The 21842-nt window shown below is 44.3% G+C and overlaps 1 protein-coding gene across 16 annotated transcripts in view; it reads right to left on the bottom strand.

Moving 5' to 3' along the window:
- The window catches only part of LOC110086925 (ankyrin repeat and fibronectin type-III domain-containing protein 1), a 316329-nt gene that overhangs the window by 10879 nt on the left and 283608 nt on the right, over positions 1-21842 (bottom strand). For all 16 annotated transcript variants that reach the window (XR_013539113.1, XM_078381382.1, XM_020808190.3 and 13 more), the window contains 13 exons: positions 20890-21084; positions 19529-19642; positions 18175-18272; positions 14390-14480; positions 10909-11016; positions 8410-8509; positions 8065-8197; positions 7317-7436; positions 5284-5499; positions 3967-4133; positions 2956-3106; positions 1686-1854; positions 99-265 (listed from right to left, as the gene is read on the bottom strand). Coding sequence is in view for 15 of the 16 variants with exons in the window: in XM_078381382.1 (XP_078237508.1) it covers positions 99-265; positions 1686-1854; positions 2956-3106; positions 3967-4133; positions 5284-5499; positions 7317-7436; positions 8065-8197; positions 8410-8509; positions 10909-11016; positions 14390-14480; positions 18175-18272; positions 19529-19642; positions 20890-21084 (1829 nt within the window). In the remaining variant the exon portion in view is untranslated. The remainder of the gene's footprint in view (positions 1-98; positions 266-1685; positions 1855-2955; positions 3107-3966; positions 4134-5283; positions 5500-7316; positions 7437-8064; positions 8198-8409; positions 8510-10908; positions 11017-14389; positions 14481-18174; positions 18273-19528; positions 19643-20889; positions 21085-21842) is intronic.

The following is a 21842-nucleotide window of genomic DNA, read 5'->3' as shown; positions in this document are numbered from 1 at the left end:
GCCGCCTGTAAAGAGGAAACTCTGGGCCACTTATGCAAGGTTGCAGAGGGAGGGTGTCCTGTCCCAGCACTCTGCACCCAGGATGTCCTACACCGTACCTGCATATGGTCCTGAATCTGGTGGTGTCTCTGCTTGGCGGTCGTGAGTTCCAAGTCCGAGAAGGCCTCCCGAAGGCTCTGCTGTGACAGCAGAGACTCGAGCTCCAAGAGGGCAGACACTTGGCAATACTGGCGAATGAACTCCTGGTCATATGTGGAAAAATGAACTAGAAAACAAAGAGAGAAGCCTTGGAGTCAAGGATCACCCATGGTGTGACACATCGCAGGACCACAGCTCTGCACGGTGAGGAGAACTAGAGCTCTATCGGTGGGAAAGAGGACCGCTGCCGATGTGGCCAACCCATGGCCCCATCAGTGGGCCCTTTCCCATTCCTAGTGGAGCTCCCTGGCAAGAAAAGTGCTTGCTAGTAATAGCACAGTTTCACTGATCCGGACTCGCAAGCGCTGTTCAACACGCCAGGCCCACCACCGATGTCTCCGCAATGCATGATCAGTGAAATGCGCGCATTAATATGTTCTGAGAATGAGATTCCTGAGGGTCCTCCTACAAATCCTCCCAAAAATGTGAAACTGAGCTAATCTTAAAAATTTGGCTGCACGCCGTGCTGCACTGAATGTTCCCCATAAGGAGAAGGATGGCAGAGGGAATCTTAGATTTGTTCATGGACGCAAAGGGAATGGATTTGAGACCAAACTAAGGATGTAATGAATACTGACAATTTTTCTCCTCTTTGATGAAAAACACTTTCATGACATGTTAGGACACATCATTGAAAAATGTTGCTTTCAACGGATGCAAGTTTTTTTTGCTTCTCCATGAGCGCAAAAAGACTAGTTTTTTTTACTGACAAGAGCAGCATTAGCAAATACCTCTCTCACACACCCCTTTTTGTAGAAAACATTAAAGTTTTGCATTCAAAACCTTGCATTTTGTGCAAATGCATGGTTTTTATGAGGGGAAAATTCTTCCGTGTGTGTGTTGTTGTTTTTTTTTGCCAAAAAGAAAGCTTTCATAATCTCCTCACCCCCACGGGAAAAACTGCTTGTAGCTTCATTCTCAACTGCAAGGACCCAAAAACAAAACAAAACAAAACCCCAAACAAAAACACCCAACCAAGGAAAACGAAGAAACCAAAAGATTGGGGAGTAACGGTTGTAGAAGCCTGTGACTCACCAGCATGAAGTATATTATGAATGTATTCCACTGAATCCTATACTGCTGGTACGTGAACACAAATTTAATGGTTTTAGAGGCCACAATTGCCTGTTATCTTTGTCATGACCATATACAGCCACAGAGAATTTTGGATATGCAGCTATCTTTTCTTCCTGATTTTGCTTCTGGAAAAACTAGCCCTTCCTTATCTTGTTCTTTTCTTCCAAGCCGAGTTTAGGCTTTAGCAGTTCTCTCTCTCTCTCTCTCTCTCTCTCTCTCTCCCGCCAGGCCATTTCTGACCTCTGCTTCCTTCTTTCCCTCTTCCTGCATTGCCAATCTCACTTCCTAGAAATGGGCGGAAGAGTCTTGCCACGGGCCATGCTGGCTGTGGGGTTTTGGGAGCCGTTGTCAAAATCAGGTAGGTCCCCAAGGTCTGGTCTAGAGGCCTCAGAGGGTGCAACCGTTCTCACCTAGCTCAAATATCTGAAGAGGGAGTGTGAGAAAGCCAGATTGAGGAGAGTAAGGGTCGTTCTGGCCGGGGGCCGTGCACACATCATCAGAGGGAGGCAGAAGCAGAAGAAATGAGACTTGTCCTCCGAAGTCCAGAACTTCCTGACTGTACAGACGGAAATTTTTGGCCTGGAGAATTCAAACATGAGAAAACAATGTTTTATTGCTACAGTGTCACCACTTATGGCACCTTAGCCTAAAACTGCATTTGTCTTACTAATCAGCTGAAACTGTATTGCTGATTTTTTAAAGTACTCTTTTTCCTATGCAGAGAAACAGAGCATTGATTTTCTAACTAAAATTGGGATACATAGACACCGTATATAGTGGGGAAAGGCACTTCCAATGCACAGTATTCTTCTAGCTCATGTCCCCTAGATAAGTTGCAAAGGTCTCTAGGTCCTCCAGTTATTATCATGTATTGCATTCTTCCAGACAATTTAGTTCACATATATTTCCATTTAATTCCCACTCAAATAAATCTTACCAAAGTTACGTTATGATAGGAACTTGAAGGAAAATGATTTGCCTGAATCCATCCTTTTTTCAGCCCTTCATACTGATGGTGCATGGAAATGGGACATTTTAGAGACCTCTCTTTATACAGAAACCCATGTCGCTTAGATATAGCAAAGTAACACAGAGCACTACCAGGGCATCACCCACATTAAGGAGTAAATACACTTTTGGGAAGATGTTAAGTAGGATCTAATGTTCTGACTATCAATTCTGTTACTTTGTCAGTTTCCCTTCCTAATCTGGAACAACAGAATAAACTCTTTTTCCTAATCTGGAACAAGAACTGAATGTTACAGTGATAAAATATTCACACCAAGTAGCACATCTTTGGGGTTTCTCTTCTTATATTGAGCCAAACAGAGGTGTATATTAACTAATATTTGTCAAACTGTCATGCTTTATATCTTTTCTGAAGTCCATCTAAATTTCATCATCTGTAGCACTACTCAGGAACTCCTTATTGGTTCCGCCGCGGCCATGAGCAACATCTGGACAAAACCAGGGATGATTCCAGTGCTTGGCTCACACTTGGCTATGTATTTCCTGCTTATAGGTGGTCGGTGTGTCCTCATTAACTATTGTGACCTGAATTTAAATTGGGAGGGGACCGTAAGCTGATGCCAGTTCAGAAAACCCCCGCTGCCTGTGCTAAAAAGTCCACAGAGCCACTTTCTCCCCACCTATCCAGGACATCCCCAGCTCAGACTCTACCTCATGCAGTGGGATGTTGACCTGCTGCATCAGTTCTTTGGTTGCCTCTTGGAGCTCCTGAAGCAACAGGTTGTAGGTGGGGTCCATCTCTTGCTCTGTGGGACTGGGTTCCTCCATGCGGGCCAGGTTTTGCAGCCACTCCCATTCCTCCCTAGGGGGAAAAAAACAGAAGCATTTCTGTGTAGTAAATAAATGCAAGTCAAGGGCTGATCGTGGTGGGCTTTAAGTGGCTGGGGTCTGATAGCTTCAGTATTTTCAGTTTTGAAGGAAGCTTTCATGTAGGAAATAGGTTTAGAGCAGGTTTCAGTGCTTGGATTTCAACCAGGCACTTAGCACCGTGTGATTATTCGTTCTTGATATATAATCTTACTTTCTTTTTGATTTGAAAGAAAATAAGATGATGACTAAACTATACCTTTCATAAGTGACAAAAAAGGAAGTCCTTGTTTGGGTCAAAGGCAGTCTAGAAATCTGATCCCAGAATTCCACTGAGACCGATTCTTATGGTGGTGAGCTGGCAGACCAGATGAAAGGCCTATAAATATCTCAATATCATGCTCTGAGGACAGATCAAGAACCTGCAGTAACTGCACAAGACATACTTGAGTTGCACCCACCAGTGGCATCCATCCAGAGCAGTGGGGCAATCTCCCCCAACTGACCCCCCCCCCAATCTGCTGCCCCTAATTCTACCACCTGAAGCTACAATCAGATGACTGACAATTGCCCAGCTTGTCTCATTTCCACATATATACAATTTTTCTTAGCTAGCATATAGTAACATAATTGCATGACCAACAGCACCAGAGACCTACACAGAGGCCTTTAACTTCACCTGCTCAATCATCTGCCCTCCTCGTTCTCTTGGTTTTCTCTCTTTTGCTCTAGTCTCAATCATCCCAATCTCCTGACAGGTACAGAGCAAATACTAAGTGCATGGTGGGGAGTTTTTCACCCTGGTTGCCTGTAAAGGTCTGATGAGATGCACCACACCTGCTTTGAAAGCCATACCTGGAGATGTTTGGGTTGTTCCGTATCTTCACGTGGCATAAGATATTGGGTAGCTGTTCAGGCACCAAAACCCGTATCTGGTCAACAGCACTGCAGAGCTTCAGGTAACCCAGATACAGGCCAGGTGGGAGAGCCTGGCTGCTTCGCTGGTGATAGGCCAACTTGTCCTAAAGGAGAAAACATACCCATAGATCCACTACTTCTCTGTGCCATCACGGCAAATCTTGCCACATAAATACTTGAAAATTCAGGGCAAGACAACAGCCCAACGGTAAAGCTGAGATCATCGGTGGGTGCTGTCACATATGCCAAGATGGTTAAGGCGAGTGGAGTGAAACAAGAAAGCAGGTCAAACTGAACAGTATGAGGTTGCCTCAATTAAAAACCTAGGTTGACTATTTTGTTTGCAGGTTTCAGGTTCCAACCCAGAAGCTGGGCAGACAGACTGGCATTGGCAAGATGCACCAGAAATATTACAAAGAAAACTGTTGTCAGATATCTAAGTGCTTGAATGCCTTCTGTTGCCACAGACACTTGACTGACCAAAAGGAAGTGAAAGAGAGAGAAAAAAGAGGAAGAGGAAGAACCAGAAGGGTCAAGAAGAGAAGAAAAGGCTTGCTACTCTTAGGAGGTGGGTGGCTGGGGGTTCTGTGCTCAGACCTGCTCATAGACTGGGAAAGCCACAGCTACAGGAAGCAAGAAGCATAAATGCCTCGAAAAGAGGTGGCTTGAAAAGAGTTCTCTGGAACTCTGGAAGGAGGGAGGCAGCAAAAATGGCCCAGGGGGCATGTGGCCTGAAGGCTATGTGATTCTCTCTCCCGATACATATAAATAAAGTCCGCAAATAAGGCTGCTTTATACAGGAAGACCGTTGCTCTGCCTAGCCCATTATTGTTTACTCTAATTAGTGGTAACTTTCCATGGTCTAAAGCACATGCCTTTTGCTTTTAATTCAGTTCCGAACTTTCTAACAGACACTTTCTAGGTGTCACTGAATCCACACACTTCCCTGTTGATCAGGTTCCTTAGGAATAATGGATAGTGATTTAACCAATATATCTGGTGCATGAAAGATTGAAACATAAGCCTATAACCTGACCATTTATATAAAATAAAACATGAGTATGTCACTGTACTTCCCCAGAAACTCTTCATTCTTTCCCGAAGTTTGGGGACAATTATTTTACTTGCAGAGGCACAGGATTGAACCTGCGACTTTTTCCATGCAAAATACCTGCTCAACTACTGCACAGTGTCTCTCCCTCAATAACAAGGGGTGAGCCTTCCTTCTTTACTGAGATCCCCACAAATAGCTACCTGCAAAGCCATAAGCAGTACATCCAGAGCTGTAGGCTCTTCTGGAGATGAGATGGACTTGCGGCTTGTCTGCAGTTTTGAGACGGGAATCCAGCGGACACTTTCAAAAGTCTGGTTTGTCTTCACTTCCTTTAGGGTCACCAACAAAATGTTTCCCTGCTTGTCTTTGATGGGTTCAAAAAAGACCTGTCCCAAATCCTGGATTCCCAGTAAACCCTTCACAGATACGAAGAGAAGAAGAAGAAGAATCACATTTTTGAAAAGTGGAATCTGGAAAGTGGAATTGTCTATACATAGCGGAGCGGAGCAGAAACAGAAGTCGATCTGGAGAATAATTCTTATTTAAGGTGTGATCACCCAGGGGAATAGATCACATTTTGGACCACTTGTAGAGAAGGGACTTTAAAGTTGTCTTTGATTTCTTCCTGAAAGGATAATACAGGAAACCTGCAGTTTTTCACCTTCTCTCCTTTCTTTCCAACCCCACCCTCCCTGTTCCCTGGATCTGAAATTATTGATGCTGCAGTTGTGTGATTCTGATGATTTAATCAATGACTTCGCAGTAGAAAAAGGCAAGGAAAGCTCATTTCTAAGATAAAGAGCACACATCTTTGTTAGTCTGTCTTTCTCTTTTCTGCCTCTAATCATGACACATGAAGGCGGGTTTAACACAAGGGACTTGTGGGGTGCTGCTCCTCCCTGGGGCCAGACAGTACTCTTTGCTCTACCCCACAACTGCCCTGGAAATGCAGAATTGCCCCAATCTGATTCATATTTACACATGTGTCTGAAGACAGTGCACATGCCTAATATTAAGCAACAAAACACACTTTTTGCTGTATGTTGATGCAAACATAACTCTGTAACTTTCTTGTGATGGCTGGCATAACAGTTGGTCCCTGCGGTGACTGTACAGGACAGGCAAAGTAAGCACAGCAGTTTCACACAGACCACCATCATTTATAACACCATCCATGTATCTGGAAGAGAGTCCACATTTCACACCATCCTTCTCAAAGACCCTCTCATTGGACACCCCTGTGCTAAATATAAAGAAATCTTATTATGTATAAATTTCTGTCTATTTCGGGCAACAGTGTAAAAAACACGTATATTTTTTCTTCCTCTGGAGTCTGTATTTCTTTCCTTAGTCAAAGACATTTATTTATTCCATAGATATATGAAATATGTAGTATATCTGTATACCACCTGATTAGTGCTTGGCACTACTTTGGGTGGTTTACAGCAAAAATAGAGACAATATAGGATAATATAAAAAGAAACTACTACTCACATAGAACCAAATGTAATAAATCAGACATTAATCCAAAGCACCACACAGATAACTAACAGACCAAACAATGGCTAGATGCCAAACATCTATAAAAACATTCGGAATGGATGTCCTCACAGGCTTCAGTGAATAACCTTGGTTTGAGCATTCTCTTAAAGAAATAGCTGGATTCTCTTCTATAAGCCCACTCACTGCCTTTCTCAAGTAACATGTATATCTACTGTAGACACTTTGAATCTACATCTTAATTTTAATAACTATAGTGATTAATCAATTACAGATTGAACAATCAAGATATCTGGTAAAATGCATGTAACTTATACCATGTGATCTTCCCAGAAACTCCCCAGAGAAATGATAAAACAATGGTTTCTTAATTTGAGAAATTTACATCTCTTGCTTACTTTACCAACTGCTAGCAACTGGTGGGAATTGTGCCATTTTACTGTTTTATATGTACACCTCCCAGAATAGTGCTGTGCACTAATGGGAAGGAAAATGTCAGAAATGAACGAACAAACAATGCTCCCAAGCGCTACTGCAATGTTCCTTGTTCATGAAGGATACATCCTTCTACATTTTTGAACCCATTTGGCAGCTGGGCTAGCTCAGCCTAGAGCAAGTATTAGATCCATCCAGGTCAAATTGAGATCCAGGTATCTCTGGCTCTAATATGTTTCAGACTGGCTTGCCATCTATCTTTTAGCATTCTTACACTCTGGATAGAGAAACATTTTACCTGCATCTGTGAGATGGCGAGCAGCATCTTGAGACGTGTTTGCAAAATGCAGGAGCAGGATGACTGGGAGACAGTGACACATTGACGCAACCAGAGGATTTCATCCCACATGCACGACACCTGCACAAGGCAAAGCAACAAGATTACACAGGTTATTCCAGGATTTTCAGATCTTCTTTGTTTGGGATGCATAAGGAACAGCTACACTAGTTTCACATATTTTGCAACCAACAAAGCAAATGTCTGGTTCTTGCTGACAACTATCTTTCTGCAGCAGGTACAGTTAACAAATCTTTTCTCAAAATGTTATGTGTAGGTTCCCTCTTAATTTTCTGCAGCAGAGCAGTGTTTTTAAAAAAGTTAATAAAATGGGAATGTAAAGAGAGACGTTTTGGTAGATTATAACAACATATTTTATGTGTTGATTTAAAATTTTAAAATGTTTTTCCACTTACAAGATGCTTAAGGAAGATTAAATTAAAATGTCATAAAACATAAAGACGTACAGTTTTGCACCAGGATTCTTGTTATGGAGTTACTTCAGGACATCAGGCCTAGCACTGCCTAAGGCAGAAGTGGAGGTGGTGAAATGTTGTGTCTACAGATCCTAATTTAACAGGAAAGTTTGGTTAAAAATACTGGTGGATCTAAAATCTAAGGCATTTTCCATGCCTTCCTGAGAAAGCTGTGCCAGGGAGTCCTTGCTTACAATGTCACACATTGTAAAGTATCTGCGCAAAGGAGTCACCTTTGTGAACCAGAGGAAGTCCTGCATGAGCAGGCAGGAGTAGCTGTCGTCTATCTCCACCACGGGGATCTGATCCTCATGCGTCACCAATATGTTGTCATCTTTATAGAATATTGTTGCCAGATGCAGGCCCCTGGGAGGAGAGAAAAAGCCTTAGTCTGGGAAAGATTCTGTCTACTATGGGAGGGACTGCAATGAGATTTTTCTTCTTTCTTGCATTGCCTGGAAAGCGATGAAGTATGAAGAGGGATCTCCTCAGTGCTACCTAGGAAATTTACTATGAGGGATAAGGGGTTACACAGGGTTATGGATGGCACAGCCTGCTGAAATGACCCACCCTCTTACCTTTTCAGTGTCTTTAAGAATTTGCTGCCCGGGTGGAAGAGATACTTTAGACTCTTGGAGACAGAATGCTTTCTGCTCTGTGCCTGATTCTTACAGGGCTCTAAGAAGCAAAAAGAGCACATAAAAGCTATTATACCTGCCACTGCCATTTCAGTCCCCCCCCCGACCCCCACCCTGTTTACATAAAATGTGCAGGCCGTCAATCATCAATCAGGAGAGGCTTGAAGTCATCAAGCTTAAGATGCAGGATGCACATACTAAGGATTCTGATGTTATCCCAAACAAAGAACACCAAACGTATCCCAAACAAGCCTTGAACTCTGCAGTTGAAGGCTTGCAGCCTTAATAGCAAGAAATTCATTCCCGTCTGCCTCCTTGGTCCAGACTGCCCCCTACTTTGTTGCCAAGCATACAGAGCCTTGTGCGATGGTGTCCACGCACCGTCTCTTTTTGACTTCTCTTTTCCTCCATTTCCCGCTTTTCAAACTCCTTTCTTGCCCCAGGCTTCAACTGTTTCCACACATCAATTCTGCAGAAGCCTGCTGGCTATGTTGTTCTCGTTTCCCCACCATGCTGCCTAATGGGGCTCTTGTCTCTTAGTTCCTCTCCCTACCCCCCCCCCACTTCCTGGACTTCTTTCCCTGTTTCCCCACCCCCACCCCTGGCTCCCTAATTTTGATCCTATATTCAAGCTTTGCTTCTCAAAGGGGAACATCTCTAAACATTCCATCTCTAAGGAGGGCTAACAGACAAGCAACAACCAGTTTTGACCTATTATATATGTATACAAGATAAGCGTTGTAAAGACCCATTAAAAGTGATACATATCACTTTAATTGTGTGTTATAATTCTTACTGCATTCATCTTAACAGCCCTATGAGGGATGTCCTAATTATTCTAATTTAACAGACAGACAAGAAACAGAAGATAATGGCAACCTATCCAACTGTTCCACATGTTATTCAGAGACAATAATAAAGCAGTCGTTGGCTTTGCACTTTAGATCACATCGATTCTCCTACAAGAAACTGCCCAGCTAGGTTCAACCATTTGAAGTGCCAGTGGTGAGAGTTCTATGACTCTTTGCAGTCCAGTGATCTCTAGACACAAGACATGACGGTGACAGCGAGGCCCTATGGTGGTGGTAGCCATTCAGCTCCTGAAAGGCCCCCCACATGGCTGGAAACGCATAGCCAGCCAATCCCGGCCGAGAAGGTCAGGCCAGCGATGGGATGTCCAGATGCAGAGGAAAGCACCTTCCCCTCTGGTCCTCCCCTGCAGCATAAAAACAAGCCACTTGCGGACTCAGGCCAGTTGGCTTTGGAGCTTTCCCAACCACGCTTTCCTGTAGACATGCTTTGGAACATCACCGGTCTTGTACAGGGCAGGTGAGAGGATATTGTAGTTTTCTGTACATTAAGCTGTTACTTCTATGTTCAACTTCACTGTGGTTTTGGGCACTTGGGGGGACCCAGTCAGAGGACCACAGCTGGCATGACCATATCCTTAAGGGATGAGGCCAGTCAGGGACCTGGATCAAGGGCTAGCCATGCTGACTTGCCCCCGAGACAACAGGAAGCCTGTTGAATGCCTGAATGGCACCCACCATTTCAGTGGAGCTTCACTGCACACTGGATGGGGTGATGTTGTTGATCAACAGCTGGGTTGTGGCCAGTGCTTGAGTCCATTCCTGAATGCTACTGCAAGTTGATTCAGTTGTAAACAATGGAGCTGTGGTGATTTATTTCTCATTAGAAATAATGGGTCATGCAGTGTGTTTCTTGAGAACTCTGCATACTTGGGCAGTAAGCCTAATTGGTTTTCCCCAGTACTGCAGTTATTAGCTGGGGGACAGGTAAAGAACCCCTGCTCTATTATGATTTAGTAATGTTTCCTTTAGCAATTGTTACGTTCAAAGCTAATTTGAGCATTGATTTCCCCACTACACTTTCTTGGCTCTGGGTAATATTTATTTATTGCACAATAGGACCGTATCGGGGGAAATGATAAATTCATTGCAAGAGAAAGGGTTTGTGGAGGGCTAAGAAACCAGAGTTTCTACCCTGGAGGTTCTCATGGATTTCCAAACTCAATTTTGAAAATTTGAAAGCGCACTGACAAATCCCACAGTTGGATATATTTTCTCCCATCCCCTTCTTGAGGCATAAGAACTTATTCCTTCTGAGGTTCTCGGAAGCTTCTTTCCATCACCATTTCCCTTCATTTGTTTAGAACATGTAAAGTCGTCCCAAAACAAATAATCTGATCACAACAAAGACCTCAGAAATTGTCTTACAACCGCAGGGAACTTGATGCAGGTCTATTCAAGAGTCCTTTTTTGTGGCCAACGTTGGTCAACCAGAAACAATATCAATGCCATGTCCAGAGGAGTCTGTTCTGGGTTCCAACAGAAAGCCAATCTTTGTTACCAGAACTCTCAAACAGAACTTTTAGGAAATTGGCATCCAGGCTTCCTCTAGCCATGAAGTGGGACTCACCGTGACAGACACAGTGCTGGTGCATCATCTTCACCTGGCTGAGAAGGTGATCCAAAGCTTCCGCTTGACCTCTTCGCCGGGGAGCCCTCCCATCATATTCTCTCCAGTCTGAAGCAGGAAGGAGATCAAATAAATAGAGCACCAGCCACAACAACTCTTAAAAGTTCCTGACTGAGTGCTTTATGATCCTTCCTAATATCCTTTCTTTTATTTATTTATTTATTATTTTTTATTTAACAAGGGGTGACAAAAAGAAGTTATATTAATGACTCTCAGTATATTTCTTTTATGTTCTACAAATGACTCTGCTTCTCACTAGTTGTGGGTGGGGACAACAAATCATGGGAAACAAAGCAGCTCCCTCTCCTGATTCACTTCCATGATGTCTATTGCTATTTAAATCAGTATAAATGTTTTTAACATTAATAGCTCTGTTTAGGTTTTCAGGTTATGGTCAACCCTGAGGCATGAGGGGAGGGAGCAGGCCAACCCTGTCCTTTCCATCATGGTTCCCCTCCCATCGAGAGCAACAGCTACAAAAAGGAGAGCCTCTACCCCTTTTTGGCAAAGGTGTCAGGTTTTCCACATGATTTGGAACCCTGAAAAATCAGTGGACATTGCATGTAGACGATGCTGTCTTCTTCCAATGTTGATGGTGAGAGTGGGGCTAAGCTGCTTCCTTTCCTCACGTGTTCAGGTTAAGCCCATCTTGAACACCTGAAAAGAGCTTCTTTGAAGACAATTTTTGAGGAAATAGTTGGATGAAAAACTAATTTGCTTGACTCCGCTCTGCGCACCACAGCCGTAGAAGATCAGAAATGTAGCCCGTTCTAGCCATGCTCCTTCTTACTTTTACATCTAAGGACAGTAACCACTGGTGGGAACTGCTTGTAAGGATGATGAAATGGCACAGCTGCTGCCAGCAGGAGGAGACAACGAAGTACAGTCAGTAGCAGACAGGTTCCAGCCTATGGGATCTCTTTTCAATATTTCTAGAGCCTCACGTCTGCTGCTGGCTGTCAACTGGGCAGATGTTTCTCCAGACCAATGCTGAGAGGCCAACTCACCTGGACAAATAAATAAACCGTACTTCTTCTCCCGTGCTTCTTAGTTATGAGGTGGCAGAGCTACTGAACAGCCCAGGCAAGTGTGCGTGGAACAGCTCTTTTACATTAACTTTACATTAATTGGTTTATATACTCCCCTGTGCTGCTGCTTTCCATGGAAAGATCAGTTCTGTTAATTTTGGCTGAAGGCTGGCACTATTTTTAGCAGCTTTAAAAACACCTAAGGGGGTGCCTCACACTTTTACGTGACAAAAGTTGGTTATTTTTATTTGGGGGAGAGGAGAAATCGTTTCTTTAAAATGTGAAAGCAAGCAATCATGTATTTTCTAATGCAGGCTGGATATTATAGCTATGAATAAGTATTACATAGTCTCTAATACTTGGAATGCACAGTCTATTGAGCTTCAATCCTAACCAACCTTCAATGTGGTCACAATGGATTTCCAAGCCAGACCACATGGATTCTCCTTGAAGTATTGCCTTTTTGATCTTGGAATCACCGAGTGTGGCAACCCACACAGAAGAACTGAATTCGCTGTTTTAATGACCCATGGGGCAGCCGTTCAAAGGTGAAGGTATCAGCAAGGGGTGCAGTACTAAATTCTGAAGTGCAAGCATTCATCATAGTGGTCCCCATAGTCAAGCCTCCCCTAAGAGTCAAAAACTGGCGCAACTGTATTTTTCCACAGGTACAAATCAGTTCTGCCCATTTGCATTTCTAACACAAGCACTGGGTCTTTTGTAAAGCTTAGGCCTGTTCAAGCCTAAGGCACCCCCAAATACTGTACTCCATAATACAACAGGGGCCTCTCACGATAATGTACAACTGCCAAGAAATTCAGTTCCACCACATACACTTCCAGCTTGGTGAATTCTGCATCAGGTTTCAGAGGGTGGGTGGGTTTCAGTTGGGGAGTGTTTTGATCTTCTTTTTGACTTCAACATGGGTCTCAATGTGTGAGAGAGTCACACTGGTGGTGAGAGGCATCACCCGTATGCCTAAACGGGTGATGCCTCTCACGGCATACAATCTACCGCCTTGTCTGACATTGGGTGGGGAAACAGACCATCTTTCCTAGCCTCAATGACACTGAATAGGAAGCAGTTCCACCCTCTGATGCCCTTGTGAATAGGCAAAAAATAAGATCCCCTTTTCTTTTGTTGAGCTGCGCTTTTAGCTTAATATACATTATAACAAAATGTCATGATGGCCTCAAAATCTCTCCCTACTTTTACATTATCATTTGTGCTCTGATAAGGGAGGTATCAAGTTTGGAAAGCTATTTTGAAAAAGTGATCTCTTCACTTTTTATTGTGCCAAGCTCCTCTCCTCCACCAAGAAAAATGACCCTCTGCGGTTCCTTTTCTCTGGAATAGTTACTTTTTTGTTTTTTTCCACACACATATATTTATGTTTTTCATTCAGCAGCACGAGGCACAATGTAAATCATCACTGGAACCATGTGATATTCCCAACCAATATTTAGGGGAGCCACAACTCTTTAGCTATGTGACATTCAAAGTAACTGTTAAAGAGCAAACAGAGTGGTTAGTTATCCCTCCTCGTTATATTTTAGTTACATTGATACCTTGCTTCAATCAGCTCAAGGCTCTTCCCTTCCTCCTTTATCCCCACAAAAACCCTGTGATGGAGGTTCAGCTGAGAGAGACTAAGTGCTCCAAGGTCATCCAGAAAGACTAAAGGCTTATTAGAGGCTTGATCCAGAATCTCTTTAAAGTCCCAATCAAACATTCAAAGTGCTACATCACATGCTCTCAACACGATACCATCCCACAGTTTTCGAGAAAAGTTACATGCAATTATTAGGAAAAGGAATTAGTTTTTTTTTTTTTTAAAATAGGAATCTCTGAGGAAAAGAGATTTTCTGTCATGTTTGCAGGGTGGAAGGGTAAATCTGATGCGAGTTCAAAGACACAAGGGTTTGCCTACAGAAGCCTGTGTTGAAGGTTTGCCTAGATTTTTTTTTCTTTTAAACAAAAAAGGAAACAGATTTGTTGCCACTTACAGCAATGCTAGAACTCCAGCCAGCAGGCCGCCTCCCACAGAATGCACAAAAAAAGACTGACACTGCATGAAGACACAGTTCGGCTGCCATTGGCAAGGCTTTGTTTTTAATGATGGCTCTCCATCAGTTGAATGCAATAATTTTGATAGGAGAGAGCATGTCCATAAGGACAGACTGGGCTGGTAGCGATTATGTTATGCTATGTTATTTTATTAATATGCCATCTTTCTTCCAATTGAAAAAAACCAGTGGCAGTAAGGATGACTCCCTGGACACCAGAAGGCGTAACACCAAGAGACAGACAGACGGAGAGACAGACAGATAGCACTAAGCAGCAACACCAAGATGTACACGCAAAGTTTCCATCCCCACCGTGTTCACACTTACTGGAGGGAATAGCAAAGGGTGGCACCGACGCCTGTGGAAGTCCCCAGCCTTTCATGTTGTAGGCAGACACTTGGACATAATAAGGTGTGCCCTGTGGAGAAAAACAAGGGAGAAGGAGTCATTAGGATTCAGAACAGCCTATCTCTTAGCAATCATGGGGGTTGAAGAGCAGTTTCTTATTCTCTTTCCAGAATACAGTCATTAAGCCTTTTTTGTAACATATTGTTGCTGGATGGAAGCCAATGGTGGGTGAGCCACTGCCTGTGGCTCACAGTGGCTTAAAGGGATCTTGCTGAAGCCATGGAACTCATCACCATCTTATTGACAATTTTCCCCTTCTGCTATGGATCCGGACTAAACTTGCTGTGGAACTCTGGGATAACTCAGTTGTTTGCCAGATTTGAGAAAATTCGGCCCCTGCAGATTAAATAAGAACGGACTCCAAATACTCTGGATTTGGACTTGCGCTACATCTGATACAAAATGATTCCGGATTAAAGTTTGAAGGGATCTGTAGGCTCTGCTGAGATTTTGACACAGTGCCTCAGAGCCTTGAGGTGGCGGATCGTTCTGTAGCCTTCCTTGCCAGGAAGGGGGTTCTCCATGCTGATACTTTTCTCCCCATGCACCTCCCATGGGGGAGATGACATCAGGCTCACATTTTACATGATGCCTTCTATTAAAATTGTTGACAAAGCCAGTGCAGACACTATCTGAGTCCAGGTTAACTTTCTGGATGTCCAAAAGGCAGGCAATAAAGAAATCTGAAATTTACCATGAATTGTGTGTAGTTACCAAAGAATACTCCATATTCTGTGTTCAGTTCTGGGATGCACAGAATCACCCAGCAGAGGAATAGGGACTTGGCCTTCACAGCAAGGCTAATCCATGCAACAGCCTTTGCTTCTTAACACATACCTTGGGGAAATCTCCAGTATAAGTTTTACAGACTTTTATGTCATTTTCTAAATGTATGGTGAAAAATAGAGATGGGCACAAACCAGTGGTTTGTGCCAGTGTTTTGTTTTGTTTTTTGGCCAGACAGGGATTTGACGGTTCTCAGCCCTGCTCCTGCCAACAGGCGCCCCACTCAGAGGCAGCGCCCCTCCAGAGGAGAGGGGGCAGGGAAGCCCCACTGCCAAACTGGCGATTTGTGCCCATCTTTAGTCAAAACTAATCCAATTTTCATATTTGGCTTCGCCACAGCCAGTTGGATGAGGTCATCTGACTGATAGCTAGTGGTAGTGCCTGGCTGGCTTGAGAAGCTAACCCTTCCGTAGACTAGAGTGCATCTCCTTGGAAGAATAAGGAAGCCAAGCAAGCTGATGACGCATTTCTTTGACAATCACGTCCTCCTGCGTCTCACCTCTCCCATCTACAAGACACAACCCTGCTGTGTGCTCAGAGGTCTGGCTCCTGTTTTCTGCTCTTGGAAGCTGTAGACCACCACACAATGGCAAGAGGACAGCTGACAGGCACCGCCGGCCCTGCAGTTCCCAGAGAGATAAAACGGCAGGGTGGGGGCAGTCGCCAGCCCGCCTGTGACCTTCAGACACTCAAGGGCTAGAACAGAGCCACTGGTTCTCATCCTCAATTAGCCATGGAACTGGTGGAGGGAGTTTGATCTTTGTAAAGGGGGGGACAGTTTCAGATTTATTGGTGGTGGTGTGTGTGTGTGTGTGTGTGTGTGTGAGAGAGAGAGAGAGAGAGAGAGAGAGAGAGAGAGAAGAGCAAACACAAATGAGTAGAAATGACACAAGGAAAGGAGACTATAGATTGGACTGCTCACTGAATCAATGCCACTGTTTACCCAGCCACTGCGACAACAGGACACTGGGACTTCTGTTTTTGGATATTCATCCTTTTCCATGCAGGAAAACCATGAATTATTCCTGTCATTTATTACTTCACTTTTAATGGGAAAATACTAACTATGCCTTAATAATTCTCTTATACCAAAAGGCTGTTTTCAATAGGGCTGCCCTGAATGTTCTTTAATTTTGACGCTCACTTTACGCAATGCAGCCAAAAGAAATTAACCAGAAAAATCTCCTTCCTGGATTGGGTCACTCTGGGCTGACGCTTTTATTCCTCTGGTCAGCTGCTGTTTCTTGATGCCCCTTTCTTTCTTCACCATCACCACCTCATTTGCTGATGCTGCCCCTTAACAGCTGTGGTCCCTCGTGCAGTTTTGTTATGAGCATCGGTGGTACCACGTTAGACACAGCCTTGTCAAAAATGGTACAGATAACCTCAGCTAATTGGATTAAACGGCAATGTGGGCAAATAAGAGCTGTGGAGGCAAAAATAAATGGCAGCAAGTAATGTAGCCCTGAAATTCTGACCGCTGTTGTAAATGGCAGTTGCTTTCCAACATGGATGCGAAAGAACACAACACGAGGGAAGCGGCAGCATCTCAGCCCTAGTTTTTCCCCTCTCCCCTTTAGGCTCAAAGATAGATGAAGGCATTTAAATTTCTGAAATTCAGGTAAAATACTTATTATAATCCTCAATTTTGAATGCACTGATCCAGAAGCAATTCCATAATGTTCCTCCTGTCCAGCCATAAAAGCAAATCTTTTCTTGGGTAGCAAATGGAAACCACTCCAGAGCAACCAGGGCAACAAAAACCTCAACTAGAACCCCTTCTCCCTGACAAACAGCAACAAATGTGCAGATTGTATGTCACACGTGGCTTAGATCTCTAGCTGCAGGGCCAGAGGTTGGGAGTTTGATTTCCCCCACGGTGCCTCCTCGAGATGGGGCTGGATTCGATGATCCACAGGGTCGCTTCCAGCTCTGCAGTTCTAAGGTGGTGGTGGTGGTGGTGGTGGTGGTTATTGTTATTATGGTGAGAATACTTTGTCTGCTTGAGATTTCAAGTGGTGCAGTCCAGACAGTAACAGATGAATATGTATTTATACAGGTTTCTTTTCATGTGCATCATTTCATTGCACTACAACCACAACCAGCTTCCTGCCACCATAGCTCAGGGGTAGAGCACACACTTTGGATGTAGGAGGTCCTAGGGTCCATCAGGGAAGTTTGGAAAAACTGTTATCTGGATGGCTGTAGAGCCGTTGGAAGGCTAGGTTGGCAATATGGACCAGATTGGACAAGAGTGTGACTCAGCAGAAGGCAGCTCCCGATGTTCCTTCAGACCTCTGGAAAACCCTGGCTCCTGACGCAGTGCTAATGCCAAGCCTCACTCATGGCCCACTTCAGCTGTTACTGCAGGAAAAGTGCTAACCTCTGTAAAGTATAGCTCAGCGTAGCTGATAATTCAGCTCCATCAAGAACACTTACATTGATGTCATTTGTCACTGAGGAAGCAGGACAAAATGCTTTATTACCAGGAAGCAAAGTAGTTGTTACTACTTTATAACTAAGCATAAGAGTACAAACATGGCACAAATTAAGTGCATTAGCTGACATTCAAAGGAAACCCACTACTACAAGTTGTAACCAAAGGTTCAAGGGGAGTGCGACGTCATGCTTAATTGTACCTACTAGTGCCAAAGAGACCACAGATGCTTAAGGGACCTCCACATGGGCCTTTATATATAGCTGACTATAATAACCACTGTGGTATGTATGAAAGTATGCATCTGTGAAATGGGTTCATTCTGTATAGAAGGCAGACTGTAAAGTTTGGTGCCCATCCTCACTGGAGAGAGAGCCATTCATTGTGGTGATAGAACAGAAAGACTGAGATGGAGGGTTGGGTCAGGGTCATGCCCAGGAGTAATCTCGTGACTCAACACCCAGCACGGGAACTTACTCACCGAGACAAGGCCATGGATGGTGATATGTAGATTTTTCAGCTTGTCGATCACCACTTCTCCCAGTGGTGGGGAAAAGGTGGGGGAGCAGCTCCACTCCACTGCGAACAAAGGAAAAGCACAGCCATTCGGTCAGGGACTTGGGGGTCTTTCATCAACAAGGCAAAAAGATGTAGCACTTGGCAGGCGGACAGGGCGAGATTAGAGAGCTGGGCTGCCAGGGACAGGACAGCTGCTGCGGAGGGGATTGACGGTGAAACTGAAGAACCAGCTACAGCAAGACCAGCTGTGCACACTGGAAAAAATGTCTGAGAAAATGGCAGAGAAGAGGTGCGGGGGGGGGGGGGAGAAGGGAAGTGTGAAGTGCCAGTGAACAACGAGAGGGGACACCTTTCTCATCTGCCGAGGAGCCAGCGTTTCCTCCTTTGTCACAGGGAAGTTGCGCTTTATTATGCAAAAGGGAAGTCTCTCTAGCTAGTGGTACTTCAGATATATACTTCAGTATGGGAGGCACAACAGAAACAGCTGAAGCCACAATATATATCAACAGTTCAGCCAACAGACACACAGAAAGAGAGACAGAGAGAGAGAACAACAGATGGACCATATTTCCCAATGGAATCATTAAGATTTTAGCAACAAGGGACATGGGAGCTGCCCCCAGAAAAGGCTCACTGGGCATGCATGCAACCTATGGGTTACATGTTGCGCCCACCCCCCCGCCCAGCCACATGTTTTCTATATAGCACACAAGGATTACAAAGTCCCTGCTCAAAACCCATAGGCAAAAGAACAAGGAAAAAAGTGGGTTTTGATCTCTGAAAGCTCACACTGAAAGAAATCTGGTGGTCTTTAAAATGCTACTTTTTTTGCCTTTTCCTCCTCCTTTTTCTTTTTACATTTTTTCACTTTAATTTCACCAACAGATGCAACAAGTAACTTTTCATGGAATTTCTTAATTTGCAATATTCACTTTAAAAGGGAGCCTTGGGATGGGAGGTTGAACCAGAGGCATTAATGTTTGGTCATGAAAGGCTCCTTTCTGTCCTGAGGCTCCCAAAAGCCGGGAGCCCTAGGGAGTCTTGGAACTCAAGGAGGGGGTGACGGGAAACTTTTAATAAATTAGGGTCAACGGCTGATGATGTCCCCAGGATTCACGTGTGCAAAAGGATTGCAGCCGTTATGTAATTTATGGAAGTTGGGTCTCGAAACTAGATCAGTGTGCTCCCAGGAGTAAACTAGGACATGATTTCCAAATCAATGAGGATTTTCACAAAAAAGTGAAGAAAGAACCATTCATAGGTGCCCATAAGTTAGACCATCAGAAAATATGGCTCTGAGGATTCTACAGGTTTACCTTTGTATTTAGTGACAACAGCTGAATTGACACTCAGTGGCTCCTCAAAGGAAACCTCCAAGGAAGTGCTGCTGGCCACTGACAGATGAACATTCATGGGTGGATCTGGAACCCCTGGAAACAGACAAGACAGGTGTCAGGAAGGAAACGTCCAGGTGTAGAAAGAGCTGATTTTTCCTATAGTATAAACCTAAATTGGCCATCAGAATATCCAAAGGAGTGGAGACTCCATTCTGGGATGAGGCAGGAGCTGGAAATCCTATTTCTGTGTTTGTGTGTCTCGGTAGGGGTGAAGAGCCAGAGAAGAGAGATGATTGCACCCTGCATATATGAAGTAAGACAGGGATGACAAATAACTAGAGGCATCAGAAGTGAAGAATTCTGCCCCCCCCCCAGTACAGTACCTGAATTCTGAAACTCAGTTCAGAACCCAAATTATGAAGAAATGATAGGGGAGCCTTAATTAACTCTGCAAGCACTACCTGGACGGCCATATTTGGTTCAAATCATTTCCTTCCCTCATAGCATTCTGAAGACAGCCTTTTACGAACTATAAAGGGTTGGAGCAATTTGTAGTTCAAGACCATTTAGGAGCCTTGATCTTCCCTCTGAAGCAATCAGATACTGCTACAAACAGGAATGCAGTATCAGGAATATCTGTGATGGGACAAGATGAAGAAAAGAACATTTGGGGTGAGGGAAAAACATGGCAGCTGGATTGGCCTTTGCAATTTGGGATTATGAATTAATTTTCCTAAAAAGTAAAATGGGCTGGGGGTGGATGGCTAGAGCTTCATTTACTTGCAGCACCTACTGTTATTTCAGTAATCTTACTATGTTACTATTTTCATTCATTACAATCAATCTCTGCCATGGCGATATTCAATCCCTCTTATTAATGCACAGGGTCCACTGTGGAGTTTCAGGCTGCCTTTATTTTTATCAACCAGTGGGGCATTTAACGTTGCTCTTGGGTAAGAGATGTGGTTTCAAATGTCCATCCAACAAAGGGCTCAGTAGGATAACTCTAGGGGAAATCACGATCATTCAGCCCCAACTGATGGCCTACTATTACCAATGAATAATTATTTCTTTAAAGATTAATATTATGAATCATTCACTATGCACATCAGTCTGACAGCAATAGGAAGGGACTAACGTTTTAGAAGGGCACCATGTGAGAGTGGTCCTTCCCTAGTGTTTGGACACCGGCACAGATGATTTGAGCCTCCTCTGAAGTGGCTCCGGACTGCACCGTTTGATTTCCCATTTCTGAAACCCTGCAGTGACACAGTCTCTGCTCCTACCCCTGACCTACTTGGGTGGTAGGGGTGAAGCACCTTGTCCTGTTCGATACTCACGAGCATGCTCAAATCCGGCATTCATGCGCTTGTAAAGCCGATAGCGCCACTCCCAGGCTTTCAGCTGTTTCTCTTTTTCCAAGCAGTCTGCGCTGGACACCTCGTTCCCCACCTGTGCGGTGAGATCATTGACCTGCTGCTCTGCCTCCCGGACCAGTGTTGACAAGTGCAAGGATCGACTCTCCAGGCTTACAACTTCAGAAAAGGTGGAGAAAGGAAACGAAACGAACATGTTCAGATGATGCATGAGAAAAGAAGCAGAAAGAAACTACTCAAAGCCCCAGAAGGGATCCCTGGGGGCAGCCTTCTCCAACCTGGTGCTCACCAGAGGTGCCACAATCATCCAGTCAGTTAGGGGAAGGCTGCTCTGTGGCTTTGCCCCCAGATTATCTTCTGGCTCAACACCCCTTTAGGCACAAGCAGCACATCTTTCTCCCCCATTCCCAGGCAATGTGAGTCAAATGGTTGGCGTCTCTAGTCTGAATTACTAAATAAATTACTGTACTAGATAGGTGACAGAGCTGCTCTTTGACAGCTGCTTCTGCTCTAGAAGAATGCTGGTTAGGGTGGATCTAGGGGGGCAGCTCACTACGGCTCCCAGATGCAGAGAGATCCTGCTGACTTATCTGTGAGCAGAAATGTGCCCTGTGGTCAACATGGCCTTGCAGGAGACAGCAGGAGGCGCGCAACAGTTCAAAACCAGCCCTTGGAGGTAGCCTGTCAGCACAGAATTCCAAGATTTTTCCTTTAGTATTTACTCGATAGGAATGAACAAGTCATAGAACCGGAAGACCCCTGAAACCAGCCAACACTTTGTTGGAGGGTGGAAACCGCCGACTCCTGTTACCTATGTTTTCGGGGGCGGGTGGGGAGCAAAAAGGATGTACGGATCTTCCTATATTTCTCTCCTAGAAACTCTCCTTCAGTAAGTTCCGAAAAAGTAACACCAATTA

Source organism: Pogona vitticeps, chromosome 13 (genome assembly GCF_051106095.1).
Source record: "Pogona vitticeps strain Pit_001003342236 chromosome 13, PviZW2.1, whole genome shotgun sequence".
Taxonomy (NCBI): domain Eukaryota; kingdom Metazoa; phylum Chordata; class Lepidosauria; order Squamata; family Agamidae; genus Pogona; species Pogona vitticeps.
Note: the sequence above shows the minus strand (reverse complement) of the source record. Positions and strands in the feature narration are given on the sequence as shown.